This window comes from Cyphomyrmex costatus, unplaced genomic scaffold (assembly GCF_001594065.2).
Source record: "Cyphomyrmex costatus isolate MS0001 unplaced genomic scaffold, Ccosl1.0 scaffold75, whole genome shotgun sequence".
NCBI classification, from domain to species: Eukaryota; Metazoa; Arthropoda; class Insecta; order Hymenoptera; family Formicidae; genus Cyphomyrmex; species Cyphomyrmex costatus.
In genome coordinates, this window is record NW_017280322.1 from 2,917,033 (window position 1) to 2,935,955 (window position 18,923).

The following is an 18,923-nucleotide window of genomic DNA, read 5'->3' on the forward strand; positions in this document are numbered from 1 at the left end:
ATCAGTCACAATTGCTTATTTAGGAAAGGACAACGTAAAACCGGGTCCAATCGAGTTTAGCGCTTGTATCAGCTTCTTTCGTGATTCGTAAAATGTATTTCTTCATATTCTTGCATATTCTTACATGTTCGTATGTATTCTTACATATCGCAATGAAATAAAAAAGAAAAACTTCTCGCGGAGATAACGTTCGAGGATGAAAAATACCGCGTTCAAGGGAACTTAAGTGCTCGCTAAAAAAAAATCAGGTGAACCTTTCTTGACCTTTTGCACGTTATTTTTACGAACTTTCTAGATCTCAAAGCTTATGCATACCTGGCCAGCTATGAAGCCACGTGGATTCGCGGAAAAACGGATGCTTTGTTAATGCGTAAAACTGAACATTATTCTTTTTCCTTTCGTACTCGCCTCGTGCACATAAAACATAAGTATGTAGATTTTCATATATTACGAGAAAATGTTATATATATATATACATATATATATAGAGGTATGTATGTATGTATGTATGTATGTATGTATGTATGTATGTATGTATGTATGTATGTATAAGTGATAGAAAAAAATGGTTATAAACTTTAAATGTAAATGTACTGCCATAATCATATGTATGTATATATATCATGTTATTTATAATATGTATATATAATTCGTATATTATATATATATATACATATATTTATATATAATATGATATATAATATATATATAATTATATAATATATAATTATATATATATATGTAATATGAAAGCCTATGCGAAAATAGTGATTTATATTATTTCTGTATAAAAATTTAAAAGAATGAAAATCTTTAGCACAAATCTAGGTGACGACCCAATGTAAATAGAGCATATTTTCAATGCGTCTGGAAAAGTATGTTTTGTAATATAAGGATTGCAAAGAAAAATAAAATTATTCGACAATTCCGTCTTTCAATTTATAAATTTAAGAAAGGAAGAGATGTGTTTTTAAATGTATTTCTATATATATTTTCGTTAAAGAATATATAATTTCGATTAATTCTAAATAATATATTACAGTAGTCAAAGATTTATGTTCAAGGTACACCTTTTCCCATTCTAATTAAAATTTAATTTTTTTAGTATCTGAGCAGTGTCGCCCTGACATACAAATATCCCTTTTTAAAGCTCCTAAGTAGTCATCATATTGAATCGTAACGTCATAAGCGAGAAATAATATGTTAATTTGTTTTGTTACGTGCCATGTGTAAATAAAGACAATTTGGATAAAACAAAAGGATGAGACGCCTATGAGACATTTATAAAAAAAAAATGGATAAAAACTTTGAACGCAGTTATGTACGATCCTTAAAAATCTAGGAATTTTTTCGCCGTGACTTAGTAGTACTTTTGAGAGAAACGAGGGGCAATCTTGTGTGGTGGCAATGGTCGCGTTCAGCAGATTCGAGTTTTACAACTGTTTTATGATTCTTCGCTGAGATAGAACTATTCCTTTAGATCTAAAAGTATAATCAGCGAGACGAATCATAAAACGGTTGTAAAACTATTTGAGTCTGCTGAATCCGCAGCCAATGATGCAACTTTCTAATGAAGCAGACTCAACTGTTGCGGAGCAGATCTAAAAGAATATACCAATAACAGTGAGCGCTCACGGATCCACTCCGCAACGGTTCGGAAACCAACGTTTCCGAACAAGTGGATGAATCGGGATCGGGATGTAGTATGTAACGCCCGAATCGTCGGCTTTTCGAAAACATTTTATACTTTTGATTTCCTGACTTACGTCACACGCATCTTGTAACGCATGCACGTGTATCAATATTTGTCGGCTACCGTAGTCGCCGTTATTCATCGACGACAAGTAACGATTGCTCCGATAAAATGGAGCAGATCATTTGTGGCAAATTCGGGTGAGATATATGTGATTATAATTGAAATAAATAAATTGACGAAGCGTTTTTCATTTACTAAATGTTTACATTACGTAAAATGATATGATTGAATTGAATGTAATTTATACTTTTCATAATGGAGCAACTGTTCGTTATGATAGGTTAGAACGTGGTACTTCTCTGTCGTTATTTAAAACAAATTTAAGATACACGAATTTACAAAAATATAAAAAAAGTAAAAGAGATAGCGTTATACTGTATATTTACTCAAATTTATATTAAAAACTCATTTTTTATTACCATAATTTTTTTCTCTTTTCTCTTAAGTTGTAATTACTTCATATGTTCTTTGTGTCTTCCTCTTGAATTTCTCTTTTCTCAAATCTCTTTAAACTGCATAATCTTAATTAAGAATAATTTATGATTCTTCTGTGTCCTAATTGAATCAATATATATTTTTTAGCCATGGCATTTTGCTAGTCTCTAAAACTTCCAGACATCCAATAACAATTGTTACTACACGGAAATTAATGTCTGGAAAATTTAATAGACATTGTAAACCGTTGCTAGCATCACCACAACTAAGATACTTCGCAAATCCATATCGCGGATATGCTATGGTGATAACAAAGATATTAAGAGGAGCGTTAAAAATTCGATACCTTCTCTTGGGAGGTGCAGTCGGTGGTGGCGTTACCTTACAAAAAGTAAATGTTGCAAACTTTCCTCTTTGGTATCATTCTTACCCTTTTATTGATCATTTCTTAATGAATATTAAATGTAGTTATATTTAATAAATATTTATCTGGAGACATTGTAGTGTCTCGGCGTTAAGCTAAATGCAGCAACACTGCCGTGGCTACTTTATGCGAGCCGGCAATTTACGGCAGATTGAGATTATTGGATTTCAATAATCATAATTACAATATCGTTTTAGAAATATGAACAGTGGAAGGAGGGATTACCGGATTTAGGATGGCTAGGAAATCTAATGCCCAATGAAAAGCAATGGCAAGATTTTCGCGAATCACTCATGACAATGAGGAGCAATGTGACCGATAAGATCGAGATTGGTAAGCAGGACGAATATATTACAGCTATTTGTGAAAATGTGAGGCAAAATAAAGCGCGTAGATGATTTGCGATAAAAATAATTGGCAAATGCAAACAGATCCACGTATAAAGGAATTTGGGGTAACTAAATATCGAGAATATAGGACCTGGTTTGATCAAAGACTGGATGACGCTATTAAGGCAACGGAAAGTCATCAAAATAATTACCAAGACAATAACTCGATACAGAGTGAGTGACGAGCCTATTAACAAGCCGTTTCTATTCCTTGATATATATTCATATATCACATTACTTCTAATAACCTAATTATTTCCAAATGTCCTGTTTTGTCTATTCATTCTTCCGTTATTATATTCCTCCATTTGCCTGACATTTTCTTACCTACCAATAAATCACTACAAAATGTAGATTGATGCCATGATATGTAGTTCCTTTCCAGTTCCTTCAATGTTGTAATTAATTCATGTATAACGTTCATTTATTGCTTGTATACAAAAATATGCATGATTAAGCAGTTTGTGTTAACATAAATATATATTTTTGTTTGTCTATTTGTAAAATTTAATTGGGATATTTGCATTCTAAAAAAGAAATTTAAATTTTAAATAAATATTTTACGTAAATTTAATGATATGTAATTTATTACTACAGAACACTATATTTCACATACATTTGTATAGTTAATATTGTGGTCTGTTCTGTTCAGGTGCATTTGATACCATCTCAATGATAGCAAAACAAAGTTATTCAGGTGTGTAAAGATTGAAATTATTTTATCCATACTCTGTCCATTCAGCATTTTATAGACAATATAGACAAATAACTTTTTGAAAATTAGAAATAAGATGCTGCAAAATTTTCTTAGAAAATAAATTATATTTAGTCGTTAAATACAGCTGCAGAAGCTAATAACAATAAACATACGTTTTTTAAATATGAAATGGGACAGAATCATTTACTGCTTTTGTTTTACTACTTTATTTACATGTACAAGGCAATATTATTCTTTTTTTTTTTCATTTTAATTTCATTATACACAAAACTGCTTATGCACATAAATAGTCTTTATTAATTTTTCACATCTGTTGATACTAGCTTTCTTGCATTTTTGCAGAAAAAATTACAAATTATTACAAATTAAAAATACGTGCTGTCTTATTTTTAAGCAGAAACAAAAGAACATTTGTCCAAAAATGTGGTTGCCTTTGCACGTCCATTGGCTAGTGATAATAATACTGAGGAGGAACGTAAGAAAGCTCGTACGTACATATCATTGCTTTACGTCACCACGATCGAAAATTATTTGATATTCTCACAATGTCTTCTTTCTCTTCTTTTCCTGTTTAAGAATCTTCGCAACAGAGAATAGATGCCATGCAAGATGAGCTGATGCAGATGCAATTGAAATATCAACGCGAAATAGAGAGACTAGAAAGAGAGAATAAAGAATTACGCAAGCAGATACTTTTACGAGGAAGTCAGAAGTTTACCAACAAAAAAATTAAAGTACTTGCACACATCTTATTTTATTATAGCATATGTAATTTATTTTAATTGTACTCTACGTTTTTCTTGCTTTTACAGAAGTCACTAATCGATATGTATAGCGATGTCTTGGATGAACTTAATGACTACGATAGTGCCTATTCCACTGCTGATCATTTACCTAGAGTAGTAGTCGTTGGTGATCAAAGCTCCGGTAAAACATCCGTGCTTGAAATGATTGCTCAAGCAAGGATATTTCCAAGGTATTTCTCTACTTTTCATTTATATATTATTATTATATCGCGTTTACAACATAAAGAACATTGATAATCCTCATTACTATCTTTGTACAGAGGTGGAGGTGAAATGATGACGAGAGCGCCAGTCAAAGTCACATTGAGCGAAGGTCCATATCATATAGCACAATTCAAAGATAGCTCCAGAGAATTTGATCTCACGAAGGAGTCAGAGTTAGCCGAACTCAGGCGGGAGGTAGAATTGCGAATGAAAAATAGCGTAAAGAACGGAAAAACGGTCAGCCCGGATGTCATTTCCATGACGGTGAAAGGACCCGGCCTTCAACGTATGGTTCTAGTCGATTTACCTGGTATTATTAGCGTATGTATATGATACTTTTATATTATAATTATTCAAGAAAAATTTACTTACAAAATTGTGACTTTCTTGAGACAGACGGTTACCGTTGATATGGCAGAAGACACTCGCGAAGCAATCAAACAAATGAGCCAACAATATATGAGTAATCCTAATGCAATCATTCTCTGCATACAAGACGGTTCCGTTGATGCAGAAAGAAGCAACGTGACCGATCTCGTAGCTCAAATGGATCCATCGGGCAAAAGAACGATCTTTGTTTTGACAAAAGTACGAAATGTTTTTATATAATATAAAAAATTAATGAATGCAAATATCATTGCATCTATTGTTGTTATTTTGCGGCAGGTTGACATGGCAGAAGAGAATTTAACTAATCCTGACAGATTGCGCAAGATATTATCCGGTAAACTGTTTCCAATGAAAGCATTGGGCTACTTTGCCGTAGTTACTGGTCGTGGCAGACAAGATGATAGTATACAAACGATCAAGGATTACGAGGAAAAATTCTTTAGAAATTCCAAACTTTTCAAGTAAGTTAGACATAAACTTATGCATAAATATTGACGACATTAAATGTGTTGATAAACTCTGATTATTCAGAGATGGTCTAGCAATGTCTGGTCAAGTGACCACTAAAAACTTGAGCTTGGCGGTAGCCGAATGCTTTTGGAAAATGGTTCGTGAAACAGTGGAACAACAAGCAGACGCATTTAAAGCTACGAGATTCAATTTAGAAACGGAATGGAAGAACAATTTTCCTAGGTAAGTAATGAAAAGAAGCAATTTCAGTTTCGTCCATTTATTTCATTATAAATTTAGGTTAAGGGAACTGGATAGAGATGAGCTTTTCGAAAAGGCACGAGGTGAAATCTTGGACGAGATAGTCAATTTGTCCCAGGTATCACCAAGACACTGGGAGGAAGTACTGATGTCTCGAAATTGGGATAAAGTCAGTATGCATGTTTTTGAAAATATCTACCTACCTGCTGCTCAAAGCGGAAATCCAAGTATAGTATATATTGATAATTATTTTTTCATTGGACAGACAGAGACTTTAGTTTCCTAAAGTTTAATGTTCTCCTGTTATAGATGCGTTCAATACCACTGTCGACATTAAACTTAGACACTGGGCGGAACAACAACTGCCTGCGCGTAGCGTCGAAAGTGGATGGGAATGTTTACAGCAAGAATTTCAGAATTTTATGTCACAGGCTCGGCTTAGTCCAGATCACGATGGCATTTTCGACAACCTCAAGAACGCTGTAGTAAATGAGGCAATGAGGCGTCATTCGTGGGAAGAGAAAGTAAATATATAAAATTATTTTTCTATTTATACATATATTTCCAACTTTTTTTCACTTTTTTTAATAATATTAATAAATGAGAGTATTAAAAGGCATTTTTTTCAGGCATCAGAAATGCTACGTGTTATTCAACTTAATATCTTGGAGGATAGAAGCGTGAACGATAAACGTGATTGGGATCAAGCTGTACGTTTTCTAGAAACCTCAGTTAAAGAAAAATTGCAAAGTACAGAACAGATTCTGCGTGATATGCTAGGCCCTAATCGCAAGGAACGGTGGATGTACTGGCAGAACCAAACCGAAGAGCAACAGAAACGTTCGGCGGTCAAGAACGAGCTAGATAAAATTCTTTACGCCGACAAAGTACGTATATATAGATAGTTATAGTTAATTAAAGCTTTGTTGCAATTTTGCTACATTTATTTCATGTATTCCTGATTACAGAAACATGCACCTACTTTAACACACGATGAACTTACAGCTGTTAGAAAGAATTTACAAAGAAACGGATTAGAGATTGACAATGAATTTATTCGAGAGACGTGGCATCCTGTGTACAGAAGATTTTTCTTGCAACAGAGTTTAGCGAGAGCGTATGATTGTAGAAAAGGATATTATCTATATCATACGGGGCATGAAAACGAAGTATGTTAAAAGAATAAAAAAAGAGTACATTTAAATAACCGTTTTAGAATCTGTCTATTTGAACATTTTTATAAATAAAATTCTTTTAGATGGAATGTAATGACGTAGTGCTCTTTTGGCGGATTCAACAAATGCTGAAAGTCACCGCAAATGCACTGAGGCAACAAATCATGAATAGAGAAGCTCGCAGACTGGACAAAGAGATTAAAGAAGTTCTTGAGGATTATAGTCAAGATAACGAAATTAAGGAGAAGCTACTCACAGGCAGACGAGTCACATTAGCAGAAGAACTTAGTATGTATTGCAATATGTTTCTATCGTTAATTATTCTTGTAATTTATAAAAGTGTTGGGTTTTAGAATTGATTTAGACATTTTTCTAATGTAGTAAATATAGATATATATTAACAATAATTTCATAAAATAAGCATAATACCACACACAAGTTCTTATTTGTGATAAATTATTATAAAGTAAAGTTTTTCACCGACGCTCCACTTTTTATCTGTACATTAGGAATTGACTACTATTTTGCACGAAATATAGGTGAATTAAATTGTATTCATTTATAAAGATTTGTACTACTTGCTTTAATTTGTTATTATAAGATTACGTTTAATTATACAGTCTAGTAACTATGTTTCATCAAAAATTGTATAATTATGACGAAATTTTATCACGAGGACACAAGCTAACGTACATTGGTAACAAACTATAACTATGAAGAAAGAACCAAGAAGAATAAGATTGCATTATTGTTGTTGTAAGCGAATAATTGACAAATGTAGTTTGTGTTAGTTTATTTTATATAATTTTAATTTTATACTGAAGATGGTTATATTACTAAGATTTGTGTAAGACCGTCGATGTTGAAATCAAAGTAAATATGATAATGAAATCGGTCGATGACGGTCAAGCAGGATTTTGGTTGCTAAATGTAATGTGTGAATTTTATTTACCATGTATGTAGTAACCACTACATTATCTTACTGATGAGTCTAGTAGTGGGAAGCCGGGACGCCAACTTGTGATATTCTTCGCAATCTTATTTTTTCACAGATTTTAATTTGTCTTTAATTTAACATTACATCGTTAACATTTTAATATGTCTTTCAACATATTATTAAGATCCAATAAGATGTTTTAAGCATCAAAAATTTGTTAGATTACTTGTGTCAATTTAACTAAAAAGTGATATTACTACGATAGTTGATTAGAGTTGCGTTGTAAATCTGGAAAAATTTCAGCACGCGATTGAGGACTACATACGTGGTAAATAAAATTCACACATTACATTTAGCAACCAAAATCTTGCGACCGTCATCGGCCGATTTCATTATCATATTTATTTTGATGGTTATATTATTGACCAAAACGTTTATATAGATTTTATGTTATTGATATGAATAAATTATTTACTTTATATTAATAATTTATCACAAATAAGAACTTGTGTGTGGTATTATGCTTATTTTATGAAATTATTATTTTTCGAATAGAACCACATTTTTAAAAGTTTTATATATTATATATATTAATTTAATATAATTTTTTATATTATTATTAATAAATTCTATGTAGTTCAAATACATCAAATATAAAATAATAAATTAACGCGTATCAGTATTAAATAGAAAGTATTTAAATATCTTATTGCTATATTAAATTATGTCGCTAATTAGCATTTTTATTTTTAGAACGGGTCAGGCAGATCCAAGAGAAATTAGAAGAATTTATTCAAGCGTTAAATAAAGAGAAATGAGCATAGTAAACGAAATATTGAAGTTGAGCATCATATTGCACATAAAGCGAACCTTTAATAGTTCGCAATTGAATGGATATGGTACATGTAGATGTATAATGTGTGTAATATAATGAATATTTAGAAATCAATTTCTCTAAAAAATGTGAATACGCATTTCTACAGTTTAATTTAAAAAAATCAATTGCTGATTGAAGAACTGAATTCAGGATTCATTAGGCATATTAGTGTAGGCATGTGATAGCCCATAAAAAGTAACTGCCTACCTGATCTTAGTAACTTTGTGTAACATAAGTAACAAGTTAAAATCTCAGCGCTCTGATACGATTCAGATTTGTAAATATGCGACATGTGATCGAAATGTGAAAGAATCTTATTGATATGTGTATGTATAAAGATTCTTAAATGCATTGAGTAATGACATCATAATTATTTCTTAAACGATCATATTTATACAAAAATGCAACAATAACACTATTATGTTATGATTATAAATTTATTGTCTTACAAGCGGTAAATAACAGCGATAAAATGAGGCTGTTATTGCGATATATTGAAAAATGTATACAAAAATTATAGAAAATATATAAGATGCTATTGGAATAATAAATAGCGAAGTATTCATATGTTTGATGATTTAATATAATAATCTTAAAATTTTTTTACAATATAATTCCCCCCCCCCCATATAGATATAATTTAAATTCTAGCGTACAAAAACGTGGGTGTATGTTAAAAACTATTGTGCATGAAAAGTCGGTTTAAAGCGAGGAATACAAACTTTTGCATAACCCTGGATCTACAATATTTTCGTCGTACGACGACTTTGCAACCAATCAGAAAACAGAATTTTGTTTCGTATCGATAATATGATTGGTCGCGTTTAGCAGACTCAACTGTTGCGGAGCGGATCCGTGAGCGCTCGTTACTATTGGATGATCTAAAAGAATATACCAATAGCAGCGAATGCTCACGGATCCGCTCCGCAATAGTTGAGTCTGCTGAACGTGACCATTTTTCTGATTGGTTGTAGATGCTGGATTTTCACACTGCATCCGATTTTCGTCGTATGTACGACGACTCTGCAACCAATCAGGAAACAAAATTTTGCTTCGTATCGATGACACAATTTTTCTGATTGGTTGCAGAATCGTCGTACGACGAAAATCGGATGCAGTGTGAATCCAGCAAGAGTCGTATGACGCACATCGGATGCAGTGTTAAATCTAGCAAGTCGCCCTTATTTGGGAATTGGAGATGCGATCTACTCCAAACTATGTTCAGTTACGGGTTTCTCTAAACGTTTTATCGATGATTGTCGCCATGAAGGAAGATATAAGGAGACTCCACTCGGTCTCGCCAGTCTACAAGACATGAACCCATTTTAGGTTTCGAGTTCCGTTTCCGATTCTCGACACTCGCAGCGCTCGTGAATTTAGTAGTGCTGCGCATAATGAGTGCGAGTAAGAGAAATGATCATTTCTCTTACTCGCACTCATCAGAATCGGAAGCTGAACTCGAAACCTAAAATGGGTCCACTTTTATTTTACGGAGTGGAGTCTCCTTAGGGTGCAGTCACATGAAGTCAGAAATAACGGAACGGATCAGTAACGGAACATTGATAGAAAAGAGATAGAACAATCCTATCTCTTTTCTATCAATGTTCCGTTCTCATTCCGTTCTGCTATTTCTTTCTCCATCGGGACGCACCCTTATATCTTACTTCCTGATTGTCGCTATCGTTAACTAGCGACAGCCAATAAGAGCCGCGCTTTCTTTTAGGATTGTCCTGCCATTGGCTGTCGGTAGTTAACGATAGTGACAATAATCGATAAAACGTTTAGAGAATCCCGCAACAGATTCCCACCCGAGTGCCATTCAGGTATCCTTCTATCCTTATTGTTTGCCAAATGTTAAACAAGAATGACATGACACCCAGGGAGCACTCGGGTGGGAATCTGAACACGCCGCCACGCGATAAAGATTTTAAACCATTCTTTGATTGGACAATATTTGTAATAATGGGCGAGTTCAAGACGACAAAGCGGCTAGGTACGCTTGCCGAGCGATCGAGTATGATTGGTTGGATCTATAAGTAATAACCAATTATATTCAATCGCTCGGCAAGCATACCTAGCCGCTTTGCCGTCTTGAACTCGCCCATTCTTTCTTCTGATTGGTCAACAAAGCATTTACAGCATTAAGTTTCGCATCGTTGCATCCTTGCACGTGCACCGAAATTTATGTCGAACACTCATAGTCGATCGTGGACGATTGTAAATTAAGGGGATGGCCCAGGGATGTCCCTTCTCATACCAGTGATTCCTTTTTCTCTTATTATTGCATATACAACTAATGCTAATAAGTCATTCCTACGATTGAGTTTGTTAGTATTGTCTGCCTATTTATTATCCAAGGGAAGTTTTCATTCTAAGTCCATTATTTATTCAACATAGGTTATACTTCTGAGGGGATTTCACTGCGAGATCGAAACGAGTGGCGCGAAGCCATCAGGAGCAAGCTTTATGTCGACGTTTTGTGGATCGCGACTGTAAATGGACAGTTCATCAGGGCCAACGCCGGCGAAGAGGAGGTGTATCTCGATGAACAGGAGCAAAAAGCAGCCATTTGAACATGTACGGCACTTCCAATTACCGCAACAGTTTCCCAGTACGATGAAACATACCTCGAAGAATGGTATAAATATCGCTGAGTTTGTCAAGCCAACTATATCCCCAAATACCATGAAGATATCCAATGTGGAGAACCAAGTTCCGCATAATCTACACAAGTTGAGAATCCTATCTCCAGGTGGGAGAGACCTGGGAGAATTTAAAGTGAAGAGGCTGCCTGCTAACTCATCAAAAGGGAACACTGTTACAATTACCAAGTCTAATTGCAAACCCAACGATAAGCCGTTGATACTTCCTTTATCTCCGGTCATGCCCACAAAATCATTTCCACGTATACTTAAACAAGGTTCCACAAACTTTCCAAGGAGAAATTTGATGGAAGTGATGTCTAGCAGCAAGACCGTCCCTTCGAAAAATAGTACCAATGTGTTACATGAGCAAAAATCTATAACCAAAGATAAAAAGCCTTTAAGTAGTCAAAATATGAAAGGTAAGGTAGAAAAACAGACTTATGAAGATAATATCAATGCTATTGAGATACATTATATAGATCAAATAAATTCTAAACATTCTGTATGTCAAACTAATAGTAATCAGAAATATATATTATATTATGGAATTGATGATATAGATGTTCAGAATCATATAAAAATTCAGGAAACTACAGCTGAAAATAATAAAATTTCTTTAACTATAGATTCATCATTATCTAATGAAATTATAAAATTACCATGTTCTGTAAGTAGTAAGAAACGTACGATAAATTCTAGTAATAAGAATAACATACCATTGTCTGAAAAAGTAAGTAAAGGGAAGTGTATTGCTACTATAAAAAAAACAGAAAATGGAAAGATAGTTACATCTCTGAAGAATGCAACAAATGTTGTGCAAAGATGTAATCAGACTGATAGGAATTTAAGTCAAAACAACAGTATAAAAAGTTCTACTAAAAAGGATACTTTATATGATAGAAATAAATTGTCTGAAAAAAAGTCTGATATAGTTCCTAAAGCAGTATCCAAAAAAACACAAAATGTTATGACAATTATACCTAATAATAAAGCTTCTATGTTTGATCAGAACACAACTTTGATACAGAAATATAAAACCTCTTCGCCATCTGAAAGTAATAAACAAATAACAAATACCAGAGGTCGTAGTATACATAAATACAATACAAAGTGTGAAAATACGCAAAGTAAAGACTTGAAGGCAGAATTTCAAAATGATAAAGTAATTACTAATAGTCATATGCAGCAAATTTCAGAATCACAACAAATTAAAGATGTTAGTGCAAACATGCAATCAAATGTACAGAGCAAGAATTGTTCTAAAGATATGTCTCAAGAAAATTTGTCAGATCAATTGAATATTATAAAAAAAGCGATGGATAGCATAAGAGACAACGAGTTACGTGAACAGGCGCTGAAGGCTTTGGCAAATTGTGGTATTGGAATTGAGAGACATATCCCGATACATCCACCAAAAGACCATAAAGCTGTACACGATACACAGGTACAGACTGTAGTGTTTGGACTACTTGATCCGAAATCCTTCATATTAATAAACAAGGATTCGGATGATGTTAACAGGATAAATCAGATTAATTTTTGTGATATGCCTAATGATAAAAATCTATCAGTGAATAAGTCACATTCTAATAATTCTATATCCAAAGATCTTAATATAATGGAACAAGAAAGCCTTTTTGATTTAGATAGTTTTATGGAACAATTTTGGAAAGAGGATTCAGATGCACTTAAAATGAAGGAAACTTTATCGATGACGAAAGTAAGATGTAACAGCCTTTTGGAGCATTTACAGAGGGACTTTGAAAATGTTAAACGATACGATCAAAACGGTATGTTAAATATACATAACGCAGTCATAAGCGATAACATCTATCTTGTTCAGAGACACCTAATGGTACTTCAATATTGCAAACAAAGTGTTGATATATTAACTGAGGACGGAGTGGTGAGTTTATTTTTTCTATCTAATTTCAAATTAAATTTTATTTTATTTCAAAAGACATGATACATAATTGTTTTACATGCTCTACAGACGAGTTTGGAATTGGCAATTAAATATAACGTATGCATAGAGATCGTGAAGCTCTTACTCGATGCCGGAGCACAACCAGTGATCCCAAAATCCTTACATGAATCCGCAATGATTATAGCTAGCAAGCATTCATCACCATTGTTGTCGATTCTTGTTAATCAAATCTCAGATCCAAAATTGCTCGATCATATTGATTCGGAGGGTAAGACTAATATAATACATATATGCAAGAGACATCTTGTATAACTGATCGCACAAAATATCCTCGCTAACATGTATTTACGTTTTCCCAAGGTTTCGCAGCGTTGCATTATTGCAGTATGCGTGGTAATTTGAAAGGAGTCAAAGTACTTTTATCAGCCGGTGCGACTATAGACCTACGGGATATGAAATCGGGACGGACACCTTTGTTTCACGCGGTAGACAATGATTGTACGTCGGTGAAGAAAGCACTGTTAAAAGCTGGTGCTGTCACAAATATTGCAAACTTCGCGGGACAAACGCCCCTGTGTATATTTAATAATATGAGAAATCTGTCTTTCGAATCATCACTGACAAAAGATACAACGTAAGGTCAAAATATTTTAGTTATTTTTATATAAAATGATGTCTCTTCAATGAGATATGTTACCTAAGCAAAACCATATATTTTAAATAACATGACAAACATTACTTGAAATAATTTTAATTTTATTTGAGCTAGTCAAGATAACATAATATAATATTTCTAAAAAATTTAAATATAAAACATCACAAAATTATTAAGTTTTGAAATAAACTCATTACCTTAAAAATAATTCAAATTGTATAGTTATAACAAAAATGACAGATGATATGAGTCTATTGCTGGTTATTGTTAGTCTATATCAATTTAATTTTCTAATTATGCACCTTGTACGTTTCGACTCTTGTTTCAGGTCATCTTCAGCAACAATTTCAAGTCATGAGTAACAATCGCAAATTACATCTGGAATGTTAATAGCCCTTGTTTCAAAAGAAGTACAATAATAATTGTGAGGTAAGTCTCAATCTAATTGGATAGCTAGTGATCATGATAGTTTAAGCTCATCAATTCCTGCATCTTCACATTAATTAAGACTATAATAAACATCGCAAAACGTCATGTAATTCACAAGTTATAAATGTTATAATATTAAAATATGTATTTAAAATATAATACAAATTATAATATTAGTTATAATATTACAATATGTTATAATTAAAATATGACATAAGTTATAATATTAACAATAATTTTAACGTGTTAATTATTGTTATATAAAAAAGTCCTTCAAATCTTCAATTCATTTGTTTATAATATTAAAATATGTCATAAGAACAAAATCATATTTTAATGTTATAATTTGTAAATCATACAACGATGTTTATTATAGTCTTAATTAATGTGAAAACGCAGGAATTGATGAGCTTAAACTATCATCACCACTAGCTATCATCCAATTAGATTGAGGTTTACCTCGCAATTGTTGTTGTGAAAAAAAAATTGTTTTCTTCAAAAAAATTTTTGGTCTTCTGAATTGGAAAATGGCCACCTATAATCGCTCGTAACTTTTGCTGTTGAAATTCTACGGATTTTTGTCATTAGGATTTTCGTCAGAACTCGGCGGAGGCTACCCAGAACTCCCGTCAGAACTGTTATATATTATATAATAGTTTCAAAAAATTTTTTTGAAGAGTTCTGATAGTTCTGTCGAGAGTTCTGAGTAGCCCCCGCTGAGTTCTGTCGAAAATCTTAATGACAGAAATCCATACAATTTGAATTACAAAAGTTACGAGCGATTATAGGTGTCCATTTTCCATCTGGAAGACTAAAAAATTTTTTGAAGGGTTTTGACAGTTTTGTCGAGAGTTCTGGATAGCTCCCACAGAGTTCTATAAAATATTTTAATGAGAAAATTGTGTAAAAATAACACTTTCAAAGTTATGGCTGTTTTTTAGGTGACAATTTCGGGGTTTTTAATGATTTTTTTACTTTCTCGAACGGAACTATTTTTTAAACCTATCAGGAACTCTGGAACTATTGGAAATCTATTCAGAACTCAACAAAAAATATTTTTTTAAATAATGGGGAGCTAGCTTCACAGGGGTCATCATCTGTCATTTTTTGTTATATAACTATACATTTTAAACGATATTTCTATTAATATGACTAACTCTCTCTCAATACTAATTAATTTTATTGATATGACTACTATAAAAAAATTTAACCATAAAATTATTTACAATATAATTGTTAATGAAGATGTAATTAATTAAGTAATAGGAGCTATTTAAGTAATAGGAGTTTGGTAAAAAGCCATAGATATTTTCTAACATTAATACATTGTCACATACATATATTATTAAGAAATATTAGTTAAAAAAAGCTTTTAAAACTTGTAACACAAAAAAGAGATGAGACTATTTAATTTTAATAGTGCTACAAGGATAGATTTTGATACCGATAGATATACATATATTGAGCAAATTATGTAAATAAATGTTTTTTTGTTTTTTAAAATTGTTTTAAGGAGACAGCATTCTAATATTTGCATTACAGTGATTAATAAATAATACAAAAAAGAGTGGAGAGTATGTGTTGCTTATATATACTGTAATGCAGTACACTGTAATGCAAATATTAGAATGCTGTCTCCTATAAAACAATTCTAAAACACAAAAAAACATTTATTTACATATTTTGCTCAATATGTATCTACCGGTATTTTTAATACATAAAGTTAATTTTTATCCAATTGTGCTCGATTAATGATATCATAATTAAATGATGATACCAATTGACTCGTGTGATAAAACTCTGAGGAAGAGAAGTGCCAAATCGAGTCTTGTACACAGGATGTTGATGTGTGTGATACGATAGATTTATTGTAAATATACAGTTTGTCTGACGTTTCGATCCTCGGTTCGGATCCTTATCAAAGTACTTCTAATATAATATAATCATTGTGCTACCTGGAACAATGTTATAAATATTAGAAGTAACGGATAATAACGTTCTTGTCGAGTGTTCATGTGATAATGTGTTAATGTGAAACATCACATTATCACATGAACACTCGACAAGAACGTTATTATCCGTTACTTCTAATATTTATAACATTGTTCCAGGTAGCACAATGATTATATTGTATTAGAAGTACTTTGATAAGGATCCGAACCGAGGATCAAAACGTCAGACAAACTGTATATTTACAATAAATCTATCGTATCACACACATCAACATCCTGTGTACAAGATTCGATTTGGCACTTCTCTTTCTCAGATTTATATCATGAAATGACATTATATACGTAAGTAATAGCTATGATGCTGACTTAAGCATCCTATAAGATAACACTCTTTTTAAGGTATGTTTAAAATATTTGCATGTACAATTATGCTTTATGAAACAAGTTACATCTATATTATATACATCTTATATATTTACTTTCTAGTTGTTTACAAATATTTGTAAATTAAAAAGGTAGACAGATTTTATCTACTCCAGGAAATATTGGAGAAAGAACACGCCAAGTGTGTTCTAGTGACGATCATTGAATATAGCAAGTTGCTATTAATTTTTGCGCATTATATTCACATTAGGAATATATTTTATAAAATATTGCTTCTTAGAGGACATAATATGAATGGTTGTTTCAATAACTTGGATAAATCAATATTTTTGTAATGTATTATAAAGACCTCATGATAATATTTAAAAAACAGCTATTATAATTAATGCAGATACTGTTGTAATTGTAAATATTTAATTTAATAATGTTATGGCATAATTATTATTCATACCTAATGTAAATAGTTGCGAATATACACATTTATTAATATTTTATGTAGTTACTGACATATAATCAAGTAAAAAGAAAAAACAAGTACTGTTTGTATTAGTTTGTATACTTTCAAATGTATTTCTACTCATAGGTTCATATTCAGAACTCGTTTTTATTGATAAAAACGCGCTTTTATCTCCGAAATTCTATAGTATGCGTATAGTAACGTAAACTATAGCATGTTAGAGCGCTAACATCATTGTAAGCGCGTTCTAAATACAGGCCTAGGTCTAACCCATAAGAAATGGACGAATCATAATCGATTATTCTCCTCGAATTCGACTGTAATTAGTTAATTTCTTACGGCTTAAAGCTTAAAACATCTATTGTAGATACGGGGTAAAGCGGGGAGCACAGACTTTTGCATAACGCATAAAGCATGTGCATAATGAATTTCATTGGTCCATTTTCTTATGCATGAGTCAATGGACCAATGAAATTCATTATGCACATGCTTTATGCGTTATGCAAAAGTCTGTGCTCCCCGCTTTATTCTACGCTTTATAATACGAATACGTCGAATGCGGCATCGGATGTCATGCTGGGTTGCGTTCCGAAATTCGACTCTGTCAACTCTGAGTATCTTTAGATCTGTTCGTGTTGCTTGCACTTTTTGCACTTACCATCTTCGCTTTCTCTCTTTTTAACGCCGAATATATATCTATTTCATTTTAAGTGTAAAATTATTTGGGGATTTCATGCAACGCGAACAGACCTTTTCATCTTTGTTGTTCGCCGAATGTCGAACAAAGATAAAAGATACTCGGAGTTGACAGAGTCGAATTTTGGAACGCAACCCAGGTAGGAAATTAACCAATCATGATGGATTGTTTTCAATTGTGATTGGTCAATTTCTTACGGCATGACATACGACAACGGCTCCCGACTTAGTAGGGAGTTTTTGCAATACCGTTTATCTTAGATACGGTGAACGCTAAAGTCACGTTATCTTTTTTTTTTCTTAATTAGGTATGAAGAAAAAGATACCGTATCTGGAATAAACGGTATTGCAAAAACTCCCTATTGTAGAATGGGCCTACGATTGATGTTTGAAGTTCGACCAGTAAAAATAAAGTACAGATTGAAATATAGGGCTCCATCTATTTTCCCAATCTTCAATTCCAATCTCAACCAATAAGCTTCCAGTATTTCAGTCACGTGACTAACTTCATGATATACTTCTTTGTCTTTCGTTCAGCAAAGTAAAAGGAGTAAAGAAACAATTTTTTTTCTTTTTCATATCTAAATTATCACGTACTTCAAATACGCTCGAAAGTAAACAATTTCATATATCGAAACTTCCTATATATTTGTATTTATCTATGATTTATACATGTAAAAGGAAATAATATAAGATCCAATTAAAATTCTATTGCATTACGTTCATACCAGTTCATACGATCGTATGAGAAGGAGAAAATGTGTATGATCGTCGTAAGGAAAAAGAATTTGCTCCAATGAAGGAAAAAAAAGAACGAACCAAAAGAAAGGAGAGAGAGAGAGAGAGAGAGAGACATCTAATCCAAACCCATGCGTGCGTCGAATCGGCGGGCGACGTGCCCTGGATCGAAACAGGCGCCCTCATCATCAGCAAGCCCGGTTATGAGGTTATCGTCG

General features: G+C 32.6%; 2 protein-coding genes across 4 annotated transcripts; both read left to right on the plus strand.

The window, feature by feature from the left end:
* The first annotated feature begins 1,693 nt into the window (after nucleotides 1–1,693).
* On the plus strand, nucleotides 1,694–9,137 carry Opa1 (Opa1 mitochondrial dynamin like GTPase). 3 transcript variants are annotated; one of them, XM_018548693.1, is made up of 18 exons: nucleotides 1,694–1,893; nucleotides 2,339–2,582; nucleotides 2,813–2,948; nucleotides 3,047–3,178; nucleotides 3,657–3,701; nucleotides 4,117–4,209; nucleotides 4,299–4,456; nucleotides 4,535–4,698; nucleotides 4,789–5,053; nucleotides 5,129–5,320; nucleotides 5,399–5,583; nucleotides 5,654–5,815; nucleotides 5,873–6,060; nucleotides 6,143–6,357; nucleotides 6,463–6,720; nucleotides 6,802–7,002; nucleotides 7,092–7,296; nucleotides 8,699–9,137. In XM_018548693.1, the coding sequence occupies exons 1-18, from the start codon at nucleotides 1,865–1,867 to the stop codon at nucleotides 8,761–8,763; spliced, it is 2,937 nt and encodes a 978-aa protein (XP_018404195.1). In that variant the 5' UTR covers nucleotides 1,694–1,864; the 3' UTR covers nucleotides 8,764–9,137. The 3 variants fall into 3 exon arrangements, with proteins under 3 accessions (XP_018404195.1, XP_018404197.1, XP_018404198.1); XM_018548695.1 differs by having other exon boundaries at nucleotides 1,865–1,893; nucleotides 4,120–4,209; XM_018548696.1 differs by lacking the exons at nucleotides 3,657–3,701; nucleotides 4,117–4,209 and having other exon boundaries at nucleotides 1,865–1,893.
* A 1,983-nt stretch (nucleotides 9,138–11,120) lies between these two features.
* On the plus strand, nucleotides 11,121–14,096 carry LOC108780960 (uncharacterized protein PF11_0213). The gene is made up of 4 exons (XM_018548812.1): nucleotides 11,121–11,149; nucleotides 11,220–13,373; nucleotides 13,461–13,662; nucleotides 13,755–14,096. The coding sequence occupies exons 2-4, from the start codon at nucleotides 11,319–11,321 to the stop codon at nucleotides 14,030–14,032; spliced, it is 2,535 nt and encodes an 844-aa protein (XP_018404314.1). The 5' UTR covers nucleotides 11,121–11,149; nucleotides 11,220–11,318; the 3' UTR covers nucleotides 14,033–14,096.
* Nucleotides 14,097–18,923: the final 4,827 nt, after the last annotated feature.

What these genes read in the sequence shown, in the direction of transcription:
- Opa1 (XM_018548693.1), top strand. Translation starts at nt 1,865, where the DNA reads ATGGAGCAGATCATTTGTGGCAAATTCGG. An exon ending in TGGAAGAACAATTTTCCTAG is followed by an intron (nt 5,816 to 5,872) that starts GTAAGTAATGAA and finishes TTATAAATTTAG; the next exon opens with GTTAAGGGAACTGGATAGAG. An exon ending in GTCATTCGTGGGAAGAGAAA is followed by an intron (nt 6,358 to 6,462) that starts GTAAATATATAA and finishes CATTTTTTTCAG; the next exon opens with GCATCAGAAATGCTACGTGT.
- LOC108780960 (XM_018548812.1), top strand. Translation starts at nt 11,319, where the DNA reads ATGGACAGTTCATCAGGGCCAACGCCGGCGAAGAGGAGGTGTATCTCG. An exon ending in TATTAACTGAGGACGGAGTG is followed by an intron (nt 13,374 to 13,460) that starts GTGAGTTTATTT and finishes CATGCTCTACAG; the next exon opens with ACGAGTTTGGAATTGGCAAT. An exon ending in CGATCATATTGATTCGGAGG is followed by an intron (nt 13,663 to 13,754) that starts GTAAGACTAATA and finishes CGTTTTCCCAAG; the next exon opens with GTTTCGCAGCGTTGCATTAT.